The sequence below is a fragment of the Oncorhynchus gorbuscha genome, linkage group LG11, assembly GCF_021184085.1.
Source record: "Oncorhynchus gorbuscha isolate QuinsamMale2020 ecotype Even-year linkage group LG11, OgorEven_v1.0, whole genome shotgun sequence".
NCBI classification, from domain to species: Eukaryota; Metazoa; Chordata; class Actinopteri; order Salmoniformes; family Salmonidae; genus Oncorhynchus; species Oncorhynchus gorbuscha.
In genome coordinates this window covers 19,121,649-19,145,113 of record NC_060183.1, presented here as the reverse complement: position 1 = coordinate 19,145,113, position 23,465 = coordinate 19,121,649, and the positions used below count along the sequence as shown (strand labels likewise).

The 23,465-nt window shown below is 44.7% G+C and overlaps 1 protein-coding gene across 1 annotated transcript in view; it reads left to right on the top strand.

Moving 5' to 3' along the window:
• The window catches only part of LOC124048219 (ras-related protein Rab-26-like), a 210,179-nt gene that overhangs the window by 118,127 nt on the left and 68,587 nt on the right, over positions 1 to 23,465 (top strand). The window contains exon 5 of the mRNA XM_046368775.1: positions 8,645 to 8,697. Within this exon, the coding sequence (XP_046224731.1) occupies positions 8,645 to 8,697 (53 nt within the window). The remainder of the gene's footprint in view (positions 1 to 8,644; positions 8,698 to 23,465) is intronic.

The window sequence follows — 23,465 nt, the reverse complement described above, 5'->3', positions numbered from 1 at the left end:
CAGTGTGATACAGTATTAGGAACGTAGAGAACAGTGTGATAGTGTTATGAACGTAGAGAACAGTGTGATAGTGTTATAAACGTAGAGAACAGTGATACAGTATAATGAACATAGAGAACAGTGATACAGTATAATGAATGTAGAGAACAGTGTGATACAGTATAATGAATGTAGAGAACAGTGTGATACAGTATAATGAACAGTGTGATAGTGTTATAAACGTAGAGAACAGTGATACAGTATAATGAATGTAGAGAACAGTGTGATACAGTATAATGAACAGTGTGATACAGTATAATGAACATAGAGAACAGTGATACAGTATAATGAACGTAGAGAACAGTGTGATACAGTATAATGAACGTAGAGAACAGTGTGATACAGTATAATGAACAGTGTGAAACAGTATAATGAACATAGAGAACAGTGTGATACAGTATTAGGAACGTAGAGAACAGTGTGATAGTGTTATGGACGTAGAGAACAGTGTGATACAGTATAATGGACATAGAGAACAGTGTGATACAGTATAATGAACGTAGAGAAAAGTGTGATATGGTATAATGGACGTAGAGAACAGTGTGATAGTGTTATGAACGTAGTAGTGTTATTCCCCAGCCCAGTGCTTTCTGGGCTGGGGAATGTAACTTTTATCATTGCACTGCACCGGAGGAATAGCGTTGTCAGCTTCACTGGTCTGTGAGCACGGTGTGAATGAGGGCTTGTAGATGCGTGCTTGTGCCTCTAATGCAGGCCAAACTGTTATGAGTGGGGCTTGATGTGGGGCCTGATGGAAGGTTTGGCACACGCCTCGATAGAGTGAGAAAAAGAAGAGGAGGAAAGGATGGAACAGTGTTCTGCCCACCATTAGAGTTGTCCTCTAAAGTCTCATTTCTCAGACGAATGTGGGATATTTTGAATGAAATACAAATTAAGAATAAGAAACTATTGAAGTGATTGATAGAGATTAAGAGATACATGTAGTGGGCAGATTTGGAGTATCACAGTTTGGAACACAACCACTCCTCTCCTTTTCTGGCTCGTTGTCTCCATCTTTAGTTGCTCCTCTCCTCCCTAATGGCGGCCCATGCATCCTTCTCAACAGCAGCCCCAGGAGAAATATGTCATATCTCATGCTCTGCTGCATATTAAACCAGGACGTTCAGGTCACTGGATGAAGGACCAGGGCTTTATTATATTGGAAGTGAGTGGAGGATACTCAGACGTTTTCTCACATTTCTGAACCCTCCAGCAAAGTATCCTCCTCTACTACCCTGCCTCTCATTTTCTCCATCACCCTTGTTTATCTCCCCTTCTCCTCTCTCACTTTCTCCCCCTCTCTCTCCTCTCCTCTCTCCATCACCAAAATGGTTATCTGAAGACAGCATCTCCATTCAGAGGAATTAGGAATGCAGTTGTCACAGTGATTGATCCATTCTTTCCGTGATCTAAACAGACACTCACCAGAAATCAGAATGTGTTATACAGGTGTATGATCTTAATATGATCGCCCTGTTGCAGGAGAACTTTCCTGCAAGTAGTGTATTTGAGGTTTAAAAAGGCTTTGGAAGTTTGTAATTTCAACGTTCAAATTTCAGACTAGATTTTCCCTTACGGATAATATATTAGATAATGTATTAACCTCTACAAAAATGTCAATTAATTAAAATCCACATATTAATTTACATTTCCTGTTTCTGCAAGATTATTTTCCTGCTGTAGCAAACTGGTTCAAATTAAGGTCCTACATCTGTATACATATTGAAGTGATATCCCTTGTAATTTAAGGTGCTAATTTCTAATGCATGTTATTCTTTCTAAATTTGATCTTAGTCTGACAATGAATGAATCAAAACTTATCAATACATTTTTGCTTGTTATTTCAAGCAAGCTGAAAACTGAAATATTGAAAGATGTTGGTAGAATTGGGATTAAGATTTGATTACTAATCCAAAGAATTCGTAGTGGTTATCAGAATGGGAAAAAGGATTGTTTCGTTTCCATTATGAATTATGCTGATGATTACCTGTCGATGTGGGTGCGTGCATGTGGGTGGTGATGACTTGGCACTTCTCAGAGTTCCAGACACAGGCAAGCAGGCACGTACACTCAACGCACGCACAGACAGATACACAGACAGTCAGACGGCAGCATTCTCTGCCTGTTTCACTGGGTCTCTTCTGGATCCTGGCGTCCACTCACACACCCTTTAATGACTGTCACACCGCCCTAGTCTCTCTTTAGGCAACAGAAAATGGGCATACAGCTGTCAGTATCAAGTGCAAAGCGTCCATCTATTCACAATGGACAGGCCTGGCTCAATGGCTGGAATTTTACACTGGGTTGACTACAGGATGCTTGTCAGAAGATTTATTTCCTTTCGATAATTTAATGATAATACATTGTTGTATGTGGGTATGTTAGATTATCTGTGTGTGTTGTGCAAATTATTACTGTTTGAACCCCGACCTGTCACTGTTGGACATTTCCTTAATGTATCTTGAGACACCATTCCTCCCTTATAGAAATTCCCATGACTTAAACATATTTAGATCAAGCTTTAGAGGCTGCTGCCCTATATACAGTACATAGACATGGACATACTGGTCAATTTAATCATGTATATGTGCAGCTGAAGTTGGAAGTTTACATACACTTGGGTTAAAGTCATTGAAACTCATTCTTCAACCACTCCACAAATTCCTTGTTAACAAACTATAGTTTTGGCAAGTCGGTTAGGACATCTACATTGTGCATGACTGTCATGACACAAGGCGAGACCCAGATGCAGACACAGGAGGCAGATGGTTGGAGCCTTACAATATGTATTAATCCAAACGGGGTAGGCGAGAGAGTGGTCGTGTAGAGGGAAAAGGGTCAAAACCAGTTCAGAGTCCAAAAGGTACCGAAGGGCAGGCAGATTCAAGGTCAGGGCAGGCAGGATGATCAGGCGGGCAGGAACGTAGTCCAGAGTCAGGCAGGGGTCAAAACCGTGAAGACTATCAAAAAGAGAAAAGCTGAAGGAGTACGAGACAAACACGCTGGTTGACTTGACTAACATACAAGATGAACTGGGACAGAGAGACAGGAAACACAGGGATAAATACAGTGGGGAAAATAAGCGACACCTGGAGGGGGTGGAGACAATAACAGAAACAGTGAAACAGATCAGGGCGTGACAATGACACAAGTCATTTTTCCAACATTTGTTTACAGACAGATTATTTCACTTATAATTCACTGTATCACAATTCCAGTGGGTCAGAAGTTTACATACACTAAGTTGACTGTGCCTTGAAACAGCTTGGAAAAATTCTGAAAATTATGTCATGGCTTTAGAAGCTTCTGATAGGCTAATTGACATAATTTGAGTCAATTGGAGGTGTACCTGTGGATGTATTTCAAGGTCTACCTTCAAACTCAGTGCCTCTGCTTGACATCATGGGAAAATCAAAAGAAATCAGCCAATAATGGTAGACCTCCACAAGTCTGGTTCATCCTTGGGAGCGATTTCCAAATGCCTGAAGGTACCATGTTCATCTGTACAAACAATAGCACGCAAGTATAAACACCATGGGACCAAGCAGCCGCCATCCCGCTCAGGAAGGAGACGCATTCCTATAGATGAACGTACTTTGGTGCGTAAAGTGCAAATCAATCCCAGAACAACAGGAAAGGACCTTGTGAAGATGCTTTAGGAAACCGGTACAAAAGTATCTATATCCACAGTAAAGCGAGTCCTATATCCACATAACCTGAAAGGCTGCTCAGCAAGGAAGAAGCCACTGCTCCAAAACCACCGTAAAAAAGCCAGACTACGGTTTTGAACTGCACATGGGGACAAAGATCGTACTTTTTGGAGAAATGTCCTCTGGTCTGATGAAACAAAACTAGAACTGTTTGGCCATAATGACCATCATTATGTTTGGAGGAAAAAGGGGGAGGCTTGCAAGCCGATGAACACCGTCCCAACCGTAAAGCGCGGGGATGGCAGCATCATGTTGTGGGGGTGCTTTGCTGCTGGAGGGACTGGTGCACTTCACAAAATAGATGGCATTATGAGGTAGGAAAATTATGTGAATATATTGAAGCAACATCTCAAGACATCAGTCAGGAAGTTAAATCTTGGTCGCAAACGAGTCTTCCAAATGGACAATGACCCCAGGCATACTTCCAAAGTTGTGGAAAAATGGCTTCAGGACAATAAAGTCATGGTATTGGAGTGGCCATCACAAAGCCCTGACCTCAATCCCATAGAAATTTGTTGACAGAACTGAAAAAGTGTGTACTAGCACAGAGGCCACTAAACCTGACTCAGTTACACCAGCTCTGTCAGGAGGAATGGGCCAAAATTCACCCAACTTATTGTGGGAAGCTTGTGGAAGGCTACCCGAAATGTTTGACCCAAGTTAAACAATTTAAAGGCAATGCTACCAAATACTAATTGAGTGTATGTAAACTTCTGACCCACTGGGAATGTGATGAAGGAAATAAAAGCTGAAATAAATCATTCTCTCTACTATTATTCTGACATTTCACATTCTTAAAATAAAGTGGTGATCCTAACTGACCTAAGACAGTGTAATTTTACTAAGATTTAATGTCAGGAATTGTGAAAAACTGAGTTTAAATGTATAAGGTGTATAATCTTCCGACTTCAACTGTATATACCGTATTCTATTCTACTGTATTTTAGTCAATGCCACTCCGACGTTGCTCATCCTAATATTTATATACTTCTCTATTCCATGATTTTCCTTTTAGATGTGTGTATTGCTGTGAACTGTTAGATACTACTGCCCTGTTGGAGCTAGGAACACAAGCATTTCACTACACCTGCAATAACATCTGATAAATAGGTGTATGTGACCAATACACTTTGATTGGATTTGACTAGGAACACCTGGGAGCAACAGTTTACCAAACTTTAGTTCCCTTGAACCTCCACCGGAACCTTCCCCTCTTCATCCCACTGTTTCAGGAGAGTTAATTTGATTGGAGAGGGGGAGGGAGAGGAGAGGATTTTAAAATTTTCTCCTTCCCTCCCTCATCTGTTAGAGGCTGATAAAGACGTGCTGCATTCAGACATGGTCTGGTCTGTTTTGGTCTGTTCTGCTTTGGTCTGTTCTGTTGTGGACTGTTCCTTTCTGTTCTAGTTTGTTGGTCTGTACTGTTCTTGTCTGTTCTGTTCAAGGCTGCTTTATCCCAGTAGACAGAACCCCCCCCCCCCCCACTCCACTGGTGGTGTGTAAAAAGCCATGGCTGTGTTATCAGTGAGCGAAATGGAGCAGGCTACGGCTTCCTTCTCCCCAGCCATAAGCTAATTATGCACCCTTCATGTAATTGTTCCCCCTCCCCTCCCCCCAAAACTAAAACAGAATAAATTAATTAAACCATAAATAAATTGGGCGTGAAATGCCATAGGGAGATGTGTAGCGGGTTGAGGGGGGGGGAGGTTGGATGGATGGAAACATTCATTCCTAATTGTTTTGAGGAGAGGAGAGTCTAGCTAAGTCTGTGTGGAGCAATTTCTTGTAAACCCTTATGTGAGGTCAAAAGTTTTGACACACCTACTCATCTAAGGGTTTCTTTGTTTTTATTATTTTCTACATTGTAGAATAATAGTAAAGATATCATAACTATGAAAAACACAGCTTTGCACCCTCTTGGCATTCTCCCAACCAGCTTCATGAGGAATGCTTTTCCAACAGTCTTGAAGGAGTTCCCACATATGCTGAGCACTTGTTGGCTGCTTTTCCATCACTCTGCAGTCCAACTCATCCCAAACCATCTGAATTGGGTTGAGGTCAGGTGATTGTGGGGACCAGGTTATCTGATGCAGCACTCCATCACTCTCCTTATTGGTCAAATAGCCCTTACACAACCTGGAGGTGTGTTGGGTTATTGTCCTGTTGAAAAAAGACAGATTTCTACCGATTTAATGTCCATTGCTTGTGTTTCTTGGCCAAAGCAAGTCTCTTCTTCTTATTGGCGTCCTTTAGTAGTGATTTCTTTGTAGCAATTCGACCATGAAGGTCTGATTCATACAGTTTCCTCCACACAGCTGATGTTGAGATTGGAGGTTGACGATTATGATTTTTCAATACTGATACCGATTATATCAAAAAAATCCGATACGAATTAATCGGCTGATTTAAAAAAAATATATATATATTTGTAATAAGGACAATTACAACAATACTGAAAGAACACTTTTATTTTAACTTAATATAATACATAAATAAAATCAATTTAGTCTCAAATAAATAATGAAACATGTTCAATTTGGTTTAAAAAAGGCAGTTATTATAGTAGTTATTATAGGAATTATAGGACTATTTCTCTCTATACCATTTGTATTTCATTAACCTTTGACTATTGGATGTTCTTATAGGCCCTATAGTATTGCCAGCCTAATTTCGGGAGTTGATCGGCTTGAAGTCATAAACAGCGCTGTGATTCAAGCATTGCTAAGAGAGGAAAGTGCTGTTTGAATGAATGCTTACGAGCCTGCTGCTGCCTACCACCCCTCAGTCAGACTACTCCATCAAATATCAAATCATAGACTTAATTATAACATAATAAACACACAGAAATACGAGCCTTAGGTCATTAATATGGTCAAATCCGGAAACTATCATCTCGAAAACAAAACGTTATTCTTTCAGTGAAATATGGAACCGTTCCGTATTTTATCGAACGGGTGTCATCCCTAAGTCTAAATATTGCTGTTCCATTACACACCCTTCCACAATTTGGGAAAATCTGCGTAGTCCCCCCCCCCTTCCCTAATTTGTGCAACAATCTGCAGAGTTCAGTGCAGTTACGTGTGCTGGTGCCACTCAGGCAGTTTTAAATTATTGATTGAGGAACTCTATGTAGTTGAATGTGATTTGCTTTTATTAAATATGTTTATTTTGTTATTGTATGCTGAATTATATTGTTTCACACACATATGTGTATGTTTTATTATTCTGGTCTTTATTGTAATATATACAGGGCTCTCTTGTAAAATAGATTTTTAACCTCAATGTTTAAATAAAGGTTAAATCAAATAAAAGAGGTGGAAACTAGTACTGTCTGTCTCTTGCCATTCAACGATGCTCAACGAACCCAAAGGGGTGGTGACACAAACCGTTACACTTCAGACACGGTTATTCTGTAGACACATTAACTTGGCACTATTTAAATGGACAGTCTGGTGAAGTCGGAACACGCTTGTTCCATAATGTCTTTGTTCATTCACTCAGTGCATTGAACGTTTTATGTCTCTTGCTCGTTAAGATGTGTTTTTGTCTAACCGTTGGTTTTACAACATAGCTAACCAGGTTAGCAAGCGTGGTGTTTTTTCTTTTGACTGCGCACACGTCCCGCAAGCAAGCAATGACGTTGTCTTACCTAGGTGCTTTGTGTGCAACCCGCACGCCTGCTTCTTTCTACTTGTGGATGGCGACTTCTGGAACACGCTAAAAAGTAACTTGACACTGTGTTGATCAGTCAGCACAAAGTTGAATCATAAATACAAGAAGAAAATTGCATAATTAATGCATAAGTTTAGCGCTAGAATTTGCTCTGGATCTTCTAACAGCGACACGTCTGTTCTGGTGTGTGCATGTATTATAAATTAGCAGCATGGCAGTTTTCCCAAAGTTCCCAAAGTCTGGCTATAATAGCAGCCAAGGACGTCCACTATCTCATTTGTTTGTGCTCTGATTACACACAAGTTTCCCGGTCAGCAGTTTACGCAGATGATTTCAGCCATATGCGGTCTAAGATTCGGCTGAAAAGTTGTTAGCATTGACAGAAATGCTACAAAAAGGTGGCATATCATTGGTTTTTATTGGACAGAAATGCTACAAAAAGGTGGCATATCATTGGTTTTTATTGGACAGAAATGCTACAAAAAGGTGGCATATCATTGGTTTTTATTGGACAGAAATGTGCACGTGAGCGGTAAAACTGTGAATTTAATCAAAACTGTTGCACATACAAACGTATTTAGTCTAAATGGATCTAAGTCTAATGGTCCCCTTATTGATGCTGTAGCCTCATTTTAATCCAACGTCTAGAATTTGAGCTATGTTTGACATTTCTAACGTCCCTAATGCTAACCACCCTGAGGCGAAGAGTGTGTTGTGTACCTCCAATCAAGTTCATTTGTGAATTTTCATCGACATTGGTGCCATAGTGGCTTAGATATGAATTTAAGATTGAGCTTCAACCAATGCATACTATAGTTGCTTATGTAAAGGCTGTCATGTCACTATTGTGTATTGACTTCAGAGGTTGAAATGACATTATGAATGTTATGTATTGATGAATGATGATATATCACTGTGGTACAGGCCATCAGTGGGCTTTGTTCACTGTGGTTGAAACATGATCATTCTGGCTCAGCTGATTTACATATTCAGAATTTCCAACCGCAGATGGACAATCAGGTTCTGCACTATTCTATATTCCGTTCTAATTTCATGACATTGCGCCAAATATGTATGATCAATTTAAAAGGTTTTAAAGTCCACAAATGGATGTTTTCCTTTGTTTGATATTTACTTCCTGTCAAGTCTTATGATAGTGATTCTAGTGGACGCCGTCCGTAGATTGCCTGTTGATATGCTCTGTGTCTGTGATCTCTCCCCAGCTCTCCTCTTGCTCTACGATGTCACTAACAAGGCCTCCTTTGACAACATCAAGGTAAGACTTGGTCCGGTGTCAAGTCCCGTCTGCGGGACAGATCTTTATCACTGCATAAAGGTTCTCCTTTTCTCAATCTTTCCCACCTCTATATATCTGGCATTGTCTAACCTGCGTCATCTATGGAACGCCGTTTGGGTCTTGGCAAAGTTCCATAGTCATCCCTCCATTCTCTTCACGTCCTTTATTTCCCTTCCATTGACCTCTATGTCGTCCCTCTTACCGTCTCCTTCCATGTCTCCCTTTGCCGTCCATCCTATTCAATCCCTTCCTCCTTCCTCCATTTCTGCCTCATCTAAGTGCCGCGGCCTCTTTCTCCCTCTGTTTCTTTCCACCCTGTGTGATGTGAGGTGACGTGTGACGAGCTGGTACCATTAGTTGTGTAGAAGAACGTTATGATGGCTCTGTCTTGTTTTTCTATTCTACCGTTTTGAAATCGAGCCCATTGTGAGGTCAGAGTTGGATCTGATGATTATGATGATGATGAATGGAGTGTGTAGATGCAGATCACAGGTAATTATTTTCCAAAATGTTGGAACAGATCTGTCAGGACACAAAATGGTGTCATCTCACCGCCGTCGCAGGCTGCTTCTCTAATGAGACTGTGATCTGGAGGCCATTTCAGCCGTAATCTTTTCACCCCCTCAGTCTTCTCCACAGCTATGTTAGTCCTTTGATGAACCTTAAAGGGCAAGAAGTCTTCGCGACAGGGGGGGTTTAAAGAGACGTGGGCTGTTAAATTGCCTCAAATGGTGTGTAGTCATCAAAGAGAAGCTCTGTCGTGTCGCTGCAGAGCCGTCTGTCTCCACTTGTGGAACTGCAGCTGGTTCTCGTACAGGAGATACGCAGGGCCCGAGAAAGCAGAGACAGTGTGATTACTCTCACATACTTTGACTTAATCGGATCAACAGCGCAGGTCACTTACTCTCAATTCGGCTGGCGTTGATGAAGACCGTAATAATGGTTGGCTACTTATGCAGCGCATTCCACCAGGTTATATAAAGGGGAAAGCATCACATTCACCACAAATGCGTAGCACTCGTTTATTAATGTGTAAACTTGTTCCGTAGAGCTCAGTATTACTATGAAATGAATTCGTATACGTTTGTATTTTTCCTTAAAATGTAAACGGTTGACATGTTTTGTGTTGCGGTACAGTACCAGTTAAACGGTTGACATGTTTTGTGTTGCGGTACAGTACCAGTTAAATGTTTGGACACACCTACTCATTCAAGGTAGTTTTTTTTGCTGAATTTTTTTCTACATTGTAGAATAATAGTGAAGACATCAAAACTATGAAATAACACATATGGAGTCATGTAGGTCGGGTGATTGTGGAGGCCAGGTCATCTGATGCATCCTTCTTGGTCAAGTAGTCCTTACACAGCCTGGAGATGTGTTGGGTCATTGTCCTGTTGAAAAACAAATGATAGTCCCACTAAGCACAAAGCAGATGAGATGGCATATCGCTGCAGAATGCTGTGGTAGCAGAGGCTGGTTAAAGTGTGCCTTGAATTCTAAATAAATCACAGACCAGAAAAGCACCCCCACACCATCACACCTCCTTTTCTATGCTTCATGGTGGGAACCACACTTGCAGAGATAATCCATTCATCTACTCTGCGTCTCACAAAGACACGGCGGTTGGAACCAAAAACCTCCAATTTGGACTCGTCAGACGAAAGGACAGATTTCCACCGGTCTAATGTCCATTGCTCGTGTTTCTTGGCCTAAGCAAGTCTCCTCTTCTTATTGGTGTCCTTTAGTATTGGTTTCTTTGCAGCAATTCGACCATGGAGGCCTGATTCATGCAGTCTCCTCTGAACCGTTGGATGTTGTGATGTGTCTATTACTTGAACTCTGTGAGGCATTTATTTGGGCTGCAATTTCTGAGGCTGGTAGCTCTAATGAACTTCTCCTCTGCAGCAGAGGTAACTCTGGGTCTTCCTTTCCTGTGGCGGTCCTCATGAGAGCCAGTTTCATCACAGCGCTTGATTGTTTTTGCGACTGCTCTTGAAACTTAAAGTTCTTGACATTTTCCAGATTGACTGACCTTCATGTCTTAAAGTAATGATGGACTGTCGTTTCACTTTGCTTATTTGAGCTGTTCTTGCCATATAATGGAATTGGTCTGTTACCAAATAGGGCTATCTTCTGTATACCACCCCTACCTTGTCACAACACAACTGATTGGCTCAAACGCATTAAGAAGGAAAGATATTCCACAAATTAACTTTTAACAAGGCCTTCCAGGTGACTACCTCATGAAGCTGGTTGAGAGAATGCCAAGTGTGTGCAAAGCTGCCATCAAGAAAAAGTGTAGCTGCTTCGAAGAATCTCAAATCTCAAATATGTTTTGATTTGTTTCATAGTTTTTGGTTACTACGTGATTCCATACAAGTCATTTCGTAGTTCTGATGTCTTCACATTTATTCTCCAATGTGGAAAATAGACAGAATAAAGGAAAAGTCTTGAATGAGTAGGTGTGTCCAAACTTTTGACTGGTACTTGTATCTTTTTTTCCTTTTCACTGTAAACTCCCTCCTCCTTCTCATTCATAGACAATACATCACTATCACATTTCTGTTTGTTTCCTATCTGTCCGTGCTGCAGATTACAGTATGATAATCAACCGTTCCCATTTGAATTTGGTGGATCCCAACCTGCTTATCTCTCCCATGCATATTATGCCCATCTACATCCTCAACATGGAGATTCGCCCACATACTGGAGTATAGTTCGTGGCAGCATTTACATTTCAAGCAGGTGCTGTTTCATGCTTCAGAGGCATGTGTGTTGAGAGAGACGTGGTGGGGTTTGGTGCAGGTCCACCTGGAGCAGGTTGAGAGAGTACACCTGTTCAGCTATTCTATACGTAGTGGCGCGCACACACACACGCGTGCGCACACGCGCACACGCACACACGCGTTCACACACGTCACAATGCAGGCATATACATGTTAATCAATGGTAACCACAGTGATTGAAGTGCAGAGAATAAAGGCCATGGTTGGCAGATTGTGTGTGTGTGTGTGTGTGTGTGTGTGTGTGTGTGTGTGTGTGTGTGTGTGTGTGTGTGTGTGTGTGTGTGTGTGTGTGTGTGTGTGTGTGTGTGTGTGTGTGTGTGTGTGTGTGTGTGTGTGTGTGTACACTTGCGCATGGCCAAGTGTGTGGGAGTAACCAGCAGAGAGTGCAGCGCATAGTGCCATGAGAGGTTGAAAGCATTTCGGAAAGTAGGACCGAATGCACTTAGTGAGGAACAAACCACCTAGTTTATTACACTAGAATTCTATTGCTTATTACTTTACACCTGCGGGGGAGCTATCCCCAGGGCAACCATCGACTTGTTTTATTCAAATTAGTTTTCACTTTGGACATTTTCTTATCATCTGTAACTATTACACTCTAAATGCTTCTACACCTGCATTGCTTGCCGTTTGGGGTTTTTAGGCTGTGTTTCGGTACAGCACTTTGAGATATCAGCTGATGTACGAAGGGCTATATACATGGATTTGATTTGAATGCATCTGGGTCATGGTACATTTGGATGTTTCATTTTGGTCAGTCAACAGAAAGTCTTTCTCCATCCTACACGATAATTCATGTACATTCTGCAATAGTATGTGCTTTGTAGAGTATGTAATACATATGTTTTCTTTGTGTTAGCATGTTCACAACACCATAGCCGTGACGGGAAGCTGGAGCTCAAGGGGTGGGTTTCGACAGGGCCACAAAAATCCACCGTCTTTCATCTGTTCTGTTTTTACAAGCAATCCACTCTGCATGACCATCCCTCCATCGCTCTCTTTCCTTCTTCTCTTTCTCTCATCTCTCTCTATTTCCCTGGTCTCTTTCTCTCATCTCTCTCTATTTCCCTGGTCTCTTTCTCTCATCTCTCTCTATTTCCCTGGTCTCTTTCTCTCATCTCTCTCTATTTCCCTGGTCTCTTTCTCTCATCTCTCTCTATTTCCCTGGTCTCTTTCTCTCATCTCTCTCTCTCTCTTTCTCTCATCTCTCTCTATTTCCCTGGTCTCTTTCTCTCATCTCTCTCTATTTCTCTCTTTCTCTCATCTTCTCTATTTCCCTGGTCTCTTTCTCTCATCTCTCTCTATTTCCCTGGTCTCTTTCTCTCATCTCTCTCTATTTCCCTGGTCTCTTTCTCTCATCTCTCTCTATTTCCCTGGTCTCTTTCTCTCATTCTCTCCTGGTCTCTTCTCTCATCTCTCTCTATTTCCTGGTCTCTTTCTCTCATCTCTCTCTATTTCCCTGGTCTCTTTCTCTCATCTCTCTCCCTGGTCTCTTTCTCTCATTTCCCTGGTCTCTTTCTCTCATCATTTCTCTCTTTCTCTCATTTCCCCTGGTCTCTTTCTCTCATCTCTCTCTATTTCCCTGGTCTCTTTCTCTCATCTCTCTCTATTTCCCTGGTCTCTTTCTCTCATCTCTCTCTATTTCCCTGGTCTCTTTCTCTCATCTCTCTCTATTTCCCTGGTCTCTTTCTCTCATCTCTCTCTATTTCCCTGGTCTCTTTCTCTCATCTCTCTCTATTTCCCTGGTCTCTTTCTCTCATCTCTCTCTATTTCCCTGGTCTCTTTCTCTCATCTCTCCCTGGTCTCTTTCTCTCATCTCTCTCTATTTCCCTGGTCTCTTTCTCTCATCTCTCTCTATTTCCCTGGTCTCTTTCTCTCATCTCTCTCTATTTCCCTGGTCTCTTTCTCTCATCTCTCTCTCTATTTCCCTGGTCTCTTTCTCTCATCTCTCTCTCTCTCCCTTGTCTCTCTTTCTCTCATCTCTCTCTCTTTCCCTTGTCTCTCTTTCTCTCATCTCTCTGACCTCCAACCTTGGAGAAAAGAATACATATGTTGAGAGTTGAGTCATCTGTAAAGACGTGAGTGGCCTTCAGAGCTCTGTTAGTTTGAATGGATGAATTTGAAGAGGGACCTTGGCAAGACTGTCGGGAGATTGGAGACTGTCACTAGCTTGACCTGGTTTGCACCCACACAATTTTTTAAATTTGTGTTAGTGTGTTTTTTTAACTGTACCACAATATTAGGTTCAAGAGAGCCACAGTGTGTCACGCCGGACTAGGTGTGTGAGGAGGAATCAGGCGCAGAGAGCAGAGAGTTCCACAGGGAAATGTACACTTTAATGCAGCACAAAAGCCAGGCCCACAACACAGGGCACGGGAGAGGAATAGAGGGGAAGGGGTGTAGGGAGAGGAATAGAGGGGAAGGGGTGTAGGGAGAGGAATAGAGGGGAAGGGGTGTAGGGAGAGGAATAGAGGGGAAGCGGTATAGGGAGAGGAATAGAGGGGAAGGGGTATAGGGAGAGGAATAGAGGGGAAGGGGTGTAGGGAGAGGAATAGAGGGGAAGGGGTGTAGGGAGAGGAATAGAGGGGAAGGGGTTTAGGGAGAGGAATAGAGGGGAAGGGGTGTAGTGAGAGGAATAGAGGGAAGGGGTGTAGGGAGAGGAATAGAGGGGAAGGGGTGTAGGTAGAGGAATAGAGGGGAAGGGGTATAGGGAGAGGAATAGAGGGAAGGGGTATAGGGAGAGGAATAGAGGGGAAGGGGTGTAGGGAGAGGAATAGAGGGGAAGGGAGACAGGGGTATAGGGAGAGGAATAGAGGGGAAGGGGTATAGGGGTATAGGGAGAGGAATAGAGGGGAAGGGGTATAGGGGTATAGGGAGAGGAATAGAGGGAAGGGGTATAGGGGTATAGGGAGAGGAATATAGGGGAAGGGAGACAGGGGTATAGGGAGAGGAATAGAGGGAAGGGTTATAGGGGTATTGGGAGAGGAATAGAGGGGAAGGGGTATAGGGAGAGGAATAGAGGGGAAGGGGTATAGGGGTATAGGGAGAGGAATAGAGGGAAAGGGAGATAGGGAGAGGAATAGAGGGGAAGGGGTATAGGGAGAGGAATAGAGGGGGAGGGAGATAGCGGTATAGGGAGAGGAATAGAGGGGAAGGGAGAGGGGTATAAGGAGAGGAATAGAGGGGAAGGGTTATAGGGGTATTGGGAGAGGAATAGAGGGGAAGGGAGACAGGGGTATAGGGAGAGGAATAGAGGGAAAGGGAGATAGGGAGAGGAATAGAGGGGAAGGGGTATAGGGTGAGGAATAGAGGGGAAGGGAGACGGGTATAGGGAGAGGAATAGAGGGGAAGGGAGACAGGGGTATAGGGTGAGGAATAGAGGGGAAGGGAGATAGGGGTATAGGGTGAGGAATAGAGGGGGAGGGAGAAGAGAGAGAATTACAGGACAAAACAGACAGACTATTGGAGATTTAAATAATTTCTCAGTTCATAGTTATTCTTCAGATGTTAATGTGAGACCTGTGCCCTGTGGTGTGTCTGGTCTAAGACAGACGGAGACTGGGGGCAGTCGTGTGGGAAGCCTGATTTGAAAGAAACTTCCCTGCTGAGCTTGTTATTGGCTGATGGGTCATTTGTTGCCCCTGCTCCCTCTGTTGCGATGATTACACACACACACACACACACACACACACACACACACACACACACACACACACACACACACACACACACACACACACACACACACACACACACACACACACACACACACACACACACACACACACACACACACACACACACACACACACCAGCTTGCACACCAGCTAGCACACCAGCAGGCGGCAGGTAGCCTAGCGGTTAAGAGAATTGGGCCAGGAGCCAGAATGTCGCTGGTTTGAATCCCCGAGCAGGCAAGGTGGAAGAATCTGTCGTTCTGCCCTTGAGCAAGGCAGTAAAACCACAACAGCAACTGCTCCCCGGGGGCCGATGACGTGGACTATTCCCTATTCCAATCAAGGTTGCGCTAGGTATTCCAATCAAGGTTTCTCTAGGTATTCCAATCAAGGTTGCGCTAGGTATTCCAATCAAGGTTGCGCTAGGTATTCCAATCAAGGTTTCTCTAGGTATTCCAATCAAGGTTGCGCTAGGTATTCCAATCAAGGTTGCGCTAGGTATTCCAATCAAGGTTTCTCTAGGTATTCCAATAAAGGTTTCTCTAGGTATTCCAATCAAGGTTGCGCTAGTTATTCCAATCAAGGTTACGCTAGGTATTCCAATCAAGGTTGCGCTAGGTATTCCAATCAAGGTTTCTCTAGGTATTCCAATCAAGGTTTCTCTAGGTATTTGTCATGCAGGTGAATGAGGACCCAAAAGCGACTTGGCGAAAACAGAGTCTTTAATCCAGTAAGATACTTTACAAAACAAAAAGCATAATACTACTCGTAAAGACGAGAACAGACTGAAGACTGGATCGAGAACTGCAGGTTGCCTCGGGAAGGCACTTGAACCTAGCAGACTCAGACACCTGCTCACCACGCAGCATCTGAGGGAAACACGACACGACAGGGCAAAACATAGACACAGCACGGTGAATTATAGATAAGGATCCGACAGGGCAGGAACGGAAAACAAGGAGAGAAATAGGGACTCTAATCAGGGAAAAGGATCGGGAACAGGTGTGGGAAGACTAAATGATGATTAGGGGAATAGGAACAGCTGGGAGCAGGAACGGAACGATAGAGAGAAGAGAGAGCGGGAGAGTGAGAGAGGGAGGGGGAGAGAGAGGGATAGAAAGAGGGAAAGAACCCAACAAGACCAGCAGAGGGAAACGAACAGAAGGGGAAGCACAGGGACAAGACATGACAATCAATGACAAAACATGACAGTACCCCCCCACTCACCGAGCGCCTCCTGGCGCACTTGAGGAGGAATCCTGGCGGCAACGGAGGAAATCATCAATGAGTGAACGGTCCAGCACGTCCCGAGACGGAACCCAACTCCTCTCCTCAGGACCGTAACCCTCCCAATCCACTAAGTATTGGTGACCCCGTCCCCGAGAACGCATGTCCATGATCTTATGTACCTTGTAAATAGGTGCGCTCTCGACAAGGACGGGAGGGGGAGGGAAGACGAACGGGGGTGCGAAGAAAGGGCTTGACACAGGAGACATGGAAGACAGGATGGACGCGACGAAGATGTCGCGGAAGAAGCAGTCGCACAGCGACAGGATTGACGACCTGGGAGACACGGAACGGACCAATGAACCGCGGAGTCAACTTACGAGAAGCTGTCGTAAGAGGAAGGTTGCGAGTGGAAAGCCACACTCTCTGGCCGCAACAATACCTTGGACTCTTAATCCTGCGTTTATTGGCGGCTCTCACAGTCTGTGCCCTGTAACGGCAAAGTGCAGACCTCACCCTCCTCCAGGTGCGCTCACAACGTTGGACAAACGCTTGAGCGGAGGGAACGCTGGACTCGGCAAGCTGGGAAGAGAATAGAGGAGGCTGGTAACCCAGACTACTCTGAAACGGAGATAACCCGGTAGCAGACGAAGGAAGCGAGTTGTGAGCGTATTCTGCCCAGGGGAGCTGTTCTGCCCAAGACGCAGGGTTTCTGAAAGAAAGGCTGCGTAGTATGCGACCAATCGTCTGATTGGCCCTCTCTGCTTGACCGTTAGACTGGGGATGAAACCCGGAAGAGAGACTGACGGACGCACCAATCAAACGACAGAACTCCCTCCAAAACTGTGACGTGAATTGCGGGCCTCTATCTGAAACGGCGTCTAACGGGAGGCCATGAATTCTGAACACATTCTCGATAATGATTTGTGCCGTCTCCTTAGCGGAAGGAAGTTTAGCGAGGGGAATGAAATGTGCCGCCTTAGAGAACCTATCGACAACCGTAAGAATCACAGTCTTCCCCGCAGACAAAGGCAGACCGGTAATGAAGTCTAGGGCGATGTGAGACCATGGTCGAGAAGGAATGGGGAGCGGTCTGAGACGACCGGCAGGAGGAGAGTTACCCGACTTAGTCTGCGCGCAGTCCGAACAAGCAGCCACGAAACGGCGCGTGTCACGCTCCTGAGTCGGCCACCAAAAGCGCTGGCGAATAGACGCAAGAGTGCCTCGAACACCGGGATGACCAGCTAACTTGGCAGAGTGAGCCCACTGAAGAACAGCCAGACGAGTGGAAACAGGAACGAAAAGGAGGTTACTAGGACAAGCGTGCGGCGACGCAGTGTGCGTGAGTGCTTGCTTAACCTGTCTTTCAATTCCCCAGACTGTCAACCCGACAACACGCCCATAAGGAAGAATCCCCTCGGGATCAGTAGAAGCCACAGAAGAACTAAACAGACGGGATAAGGCATCAGGCTTGGTGTTTTTGCTACCCGGACGGTAAGAAATCACAAACTCGAAACGAGCGAAAAACAACGCCCAACGAGCTTGACGGGCATTAAGTCGTTTGGCAGAACGGATGTACTCAAGGTTCTTATGGTCTGTCCAAACGACAAAAGGAACGGTCGCCCCCTCCAACCACTGTCGCCATTCGCCTAGGGCTAAGCGGATGGCGAGCAGTTCACGGTTACCCACATCATAGTTGCGCTCAGATGGCGACAGGCGATGAGAAAAATAAGCGCAAGGATGAACCTTATCGTCAGACTGGAAGCGCTGGGATAGAATGGCTCCCACGCCTACCTCTGAAGCGTCAACCTCGACAATGAATTGTCTAGTGACGTCAGGAGTAACGAGGATAGGAGCGGACGTAAAACGTTCTTTTAGAAGATCAAAAGCTCCCTGGGCGGAACCGGACCACTTAAAACACGTCTTGACAGAAGTAAGAGCTGTGAGAGGGGCAGCAACTTGACCGAAATTACGAATGAAACGCCGATAAAAATTAGCGAAACCTAAAAAGCGCTGCAACTCGACACGTGACCTTGGAACGGGCCAATCACTGACAGCTTGGACCTTAGCGGAATCCATCTGAATGCCTTCAGCGGAAATAACGGAACCGAGAAAAGTAACGGAGGAGACATGAAAAGAGCACTTCTCAGCCTTTACGTAGAGACAATTCTCTAAAAGGCGCTGTAGAACACGTCGAACGTGCTGAACATGAATCTCGAGTGACGGTGAAAAAATCAGGATATCGTCAAGATAGACAAAAACAAAGATGTTCAGCATGTCTCTCAGAACATCATTAACTAATGCCTGAAAAACAGCTGGCGCATTGGCGAGACCAAACGGCAGAACCCGGTACTCAAAATGCCCTAACGGAGTGTTAAACGCCGTTTTCCACTCGTCCCCCTCTCTGATGCGCACGAGATGGTAAGCGTTACGAAGGTCCAACTTAGTAAAGCACCTGGCTCCCTGCAGAATCTCGAAGGCTGATGACATAAGGGGAAGCGGATAACGATTCTTAACCGTTATGTCATTCAGCCCTCGATAATCCACGCAGGGGCGCAGAGTACCGTCCTTCTTCTTAACAAAAAGAACCCCGCCCCGGCCGGAGAGGAAGAAGGCACTATGGTACCGGCGTCAAGAGACACAGATAAATAATCCTCGAGAGCCTTACGTTCGGGAGCCGACAGAGAGTATAGTCTACCCCGAGGAGGAGTGGTCCCCGGAAGGAGATCAATACTACAATCATACGACCGGTGAGGAGGAAGGGAGTTGGCTCGGGACCGACTGAAGACCGTGCGCAGATCATGATATTCCTCCGGCACTCCTGTCAAATCGCCAGGTTCCTCCTGAGAAGTGGGGACAGAAGAAATGGGAGGGATGGCAGACATTAAACACTTCACATGACAAGAAACGTTCCAGGATAGGATAGAATTACTAGACCAATTAATAGAAGGATTATGACATACTAGCCAGGGATGACCCAAAACAACAGGTGTAAAAGGTGAACGAAAAATCAAAAAGAAATAGTCTCACTGTGGTTACCAGATACTGTGAGAGTTAAAGGTAGTGTCTCAAATCTGATACTGGGAAGATGACTACCATCTAAGGCAAACATGGGCGTAGGCTTGTCTAACTGTCTGAAAGGAATGTCATGTTTCCGAGCCCATGCTTCGTCCATGAAACAACCCTCAGCCCCAGAGTCAATCAAGGCACTGCATGTAGCACCCGAACCGGTCCAGCGTAGATGGACCGACATAGTAGTACATGATCTAGATGAAGAGACCTGAGTAGTAGCGCTCACCAGTAGCCCTCCGCTTACTGATGAGCTCTGGCCTTTACTGGACATGAATTGACAAAATGTCCATCAAATCCGCAATAGAGGCACAGGCGGTTGGTGATCCTCCGTTCCCTCTCCTTAGTCGAGATGCGAATCCCTCCCAGCTGCATGGGCTCAGTCTCTGAGCCAGAGGAGGGAGATGGTTGCGATGCGGAGCAGGGAAACACCGTTGATGCGAGCTCTCTTCCACGAGCCCGGTGACGAAGATCTACCCGTCGTTCTATGCGGATGGCGAGAGCAATCAAAGAGTCCACATCTGAAGGAACCTCCCGGGAGAGAATCTCATCCTTAACCACTGCGTGGAGTCCCTCCAGAAAACGAGCGAGCAGCGCCGGCTCGTTCCACTCACTAGAGGCAGCAAGAGTGCGAAACTCAATAGAGTAATCCGTTATGGATCGATCACCTTGGCATAGGGAAGCCAGGGCCCTAGAAGCCTCCCTACCAAAAACTGAACGGTCAAAAACCCGAATCATCTCCTCTTTAAAGTTCTGGTATTTGTTAGAGCAATCAGCCCTTGCCTCCCAGATAGCTGTGCCCCACACTCGAGCCCGGCCAGTAAGGAGTGAAATGACGTAAGCAACCCGAGCTCTCTCTCTAGAGTATGTGTTGGGTTGGAGAGAGAACACAATCTCACACTGGGTGAGAAAGGAGCGGCACTCAGTGGGCTGCCCGGAGTAGCAAGGTGGGTTATTAACCCTAGGTTCTGGAGACTCGGCAGGCCAGGAAGTAACAGGTGGCACGAGACGAAGACTCTGGAACTGTCCAGAGAGGTCGGAAACCTGAGCGGCCAGGTTCTCCACGGCATGGCGAGCAGCAGACAATTCCTGCTCGTGTCTGCCGAGCATGGCTCCTTGGATCTCGACGGCAGTGTTACGAACGTCTGTAGTCGCTGGGTCCATTCCTTGGTCGGATCCTTCTGTCATGCAGGTGAATGAGGACCCAAAAGCGACATGGCGAAAACAGAGTCTTTAATCCAGTAAGATACTTTACAAAACAAAAAGCATAATACTACTCGTAAAGACGAGAACAGACTGAAGACTGGATCGAGAACTGCAGGTTGCCTCGGGAAGGCACTTGAACCTAGCAGACTCAGACACCTGCTCACCACGCAGCATCTGAGGGAAACACGACACGACAGGGCAAAACATAGACACAGCACGGTGAATTATAGATAAGGATCCGACAGGGCAGGAACGGAAAACAAGGAGAGAAATAGGGACTCTAATCAGGGAAAAGGATCGGGAACAGGTGTGGGAAGACTAAATGATGATTAGGGGAATAGGAACAGCTGGGAGCAGGAACGGAACGATAGAGAGAAGAGAGAGCGGGAGAGTGAGAGAGGGAGGGGGAGAGAGAGGGATAGAAAGAGGGAAAGAACCCAACAAGACCAGCAGAGGGAAACGAACAGAAGGGGAAGCACAGGGACAAGACATGACAATCAATGACAAAACATGACAGTATTCCAATCAATGTTTCTCTAGGTATTCCAATCAATGTTTCTCTAGGTATTCCAATCAATGTTTCTCTAGGTATTCCAATCAAGGTTACGCAAGGTATTCCAATCAAGGTTGCGCTAGGTATTCCAATCAAGGTTGCGCTAGGTATTCCAATCAAGGTTGCGCTAGGTATTCCAATCAAGGTTTCTCTAAGTATTCCAATCAAGGTTGTGCTAGGTATTCCAATCAAGGTTGTGCTAGGTATTCCAATCAAGGTTCTGCTAGGTATTCCAATCAAGGTTTCTCTAGGTATTCCAATCAAGGTTTCTCTAGGTATTCCAATCAAGGTTTCTCTAGGTATTCCAATCAACGTTTCGCTAGGTATTCCAATCAAGGTTTCTCTAAGTATTCCAATCAAGGTTTCTCTAGGTATTCCAATCAAGGTTTCTCTAGGTATTCCAATCAAGGTTTCTCTAGTTATTCCAATCAAGATTTCTCTAAGTATTCCAATCAAGGTTTCTCTAGGTATTCCAATCAAGGTTTCTCTAGGTATTCCAATCAAGGTTTCTCTAGGTATTCCAATCAAGGTTTCTCTAAGTATTCCAATCAAGGTTGCGCTAGGTATTTCTGTCTATCAATATTAGTAGGCAGAAATGGTCCATCAGGATGGAAAGGTTGTAATTTGATCAGAACCGACTGTAGAGGTGGGAGTCATTCTGACAGACCCAGTACAGGCCAAAATGTATTTATCTCCATCTTGGCTGCCCTCTCCCTCAGCAAAAATAACAGATGTACCACAGATATACCAGTCTGATATCAACTGTCTCCCCAGAGCTGAGATTCAATCTTCTCCCCTGGATCTCACCATCTCTCTCTCTCTCTCTCTCTCTCTCTCTCTCTCTCTCTCTCTCTCTCTCTCTCTCTCTCTCTCTCTCTCTCTCTATACACAGCGATCTACACAGTGTACAAAACATTAGGAACACCTGCTCTTTCCATGACATAGGCTGGCAAGTTGAATCCAGGTGAAAGCTATGATCCCTTATTGATGTCACTTGTTAAATCCACTCAATCGGTGTAGATGAAGGGGAGGGGACAGATTAAAGAAGGATTTTTAAGCCTCGATACAATTGAGACATGGATTGTTTTTGTGTGCCATTCAAAGGGTGAATGGGCAAGACAAAATATTTAAGTGTATTTGAACGGGGTATGGTAGTAGGTGCCAGGCACACCGGTTTGAGTGTCTCAAGAACTGCAATGCTGCTGGGTTCTTCATGCTCAACAGTTTCCCGTGTGTATCAGGAATGGTCCACCACCTAAAGGACATCTAGCCAACTTCACACAGTTGTGGGAAGCTCTGGAGTCAACATGGGGCAGGATCCCTGTGGAATGCTTTCGACACCTTGTAGAGTCCATGTCCCAACGTATTGATTCTGACCTTAGGGCCCTTTCATGCAGTCAAATGACCTTGTAGCCCCATGGGTGAAATGTTTCATAATAAACATTTATTTCAAAAAACCCGCTGAAAATCTGCTGTTATTGTTCAGTCATCTGTGATGTGTAATATTGGAATGCAAACTCCAAATGTATTACTTTTCAACTCTATATCTGACATGGTAGAGGTCTTTTTACCTGCCCATCCAATCAAATCAAATCATTATCACGTGTGTGAGGTGTATACATTTGTCTCAAACTACACTGTGTGACCCTGATTTAGCACACAGCAGTAAAAGGTTCATTGAAATGAACACAGACATGAAAGCAGCCACATCTACAGCCACTGACACGTCACATGCTCACCTGTTACAGAGTCAACCCTCTGCAGTGTTGAGTCTGTTGAAACCAATGACACAGAGAGGTTGTAAAGATATGTCTATTGTCTTGCCTCATATCACCATCCCTGCAGCTGCTGCTCACTATTTATGTGACACACACACACACACACACACACACACACACACACACACACACACACACACACACACACACACACACACACACACACACACACACACACACACACACACACACACACACACACACACACACACACACACACACACACACACACACACACACACACACACACACACACACACACACAATGCTCACACATCATCATCATTTACATAGCTCCTATTAATATAGATGGCTAAGCCAGGAACTGAAACCAAAGCAGCACATCAGTAGCTCACAACAAGCTGGGTATCAGCGTGGCTTACCTGCTCTAAGACAGCGTGAGTAATGGAGTGACCCAGGGGGTACATTTTCAAAGTGCCCAAAGTCATAA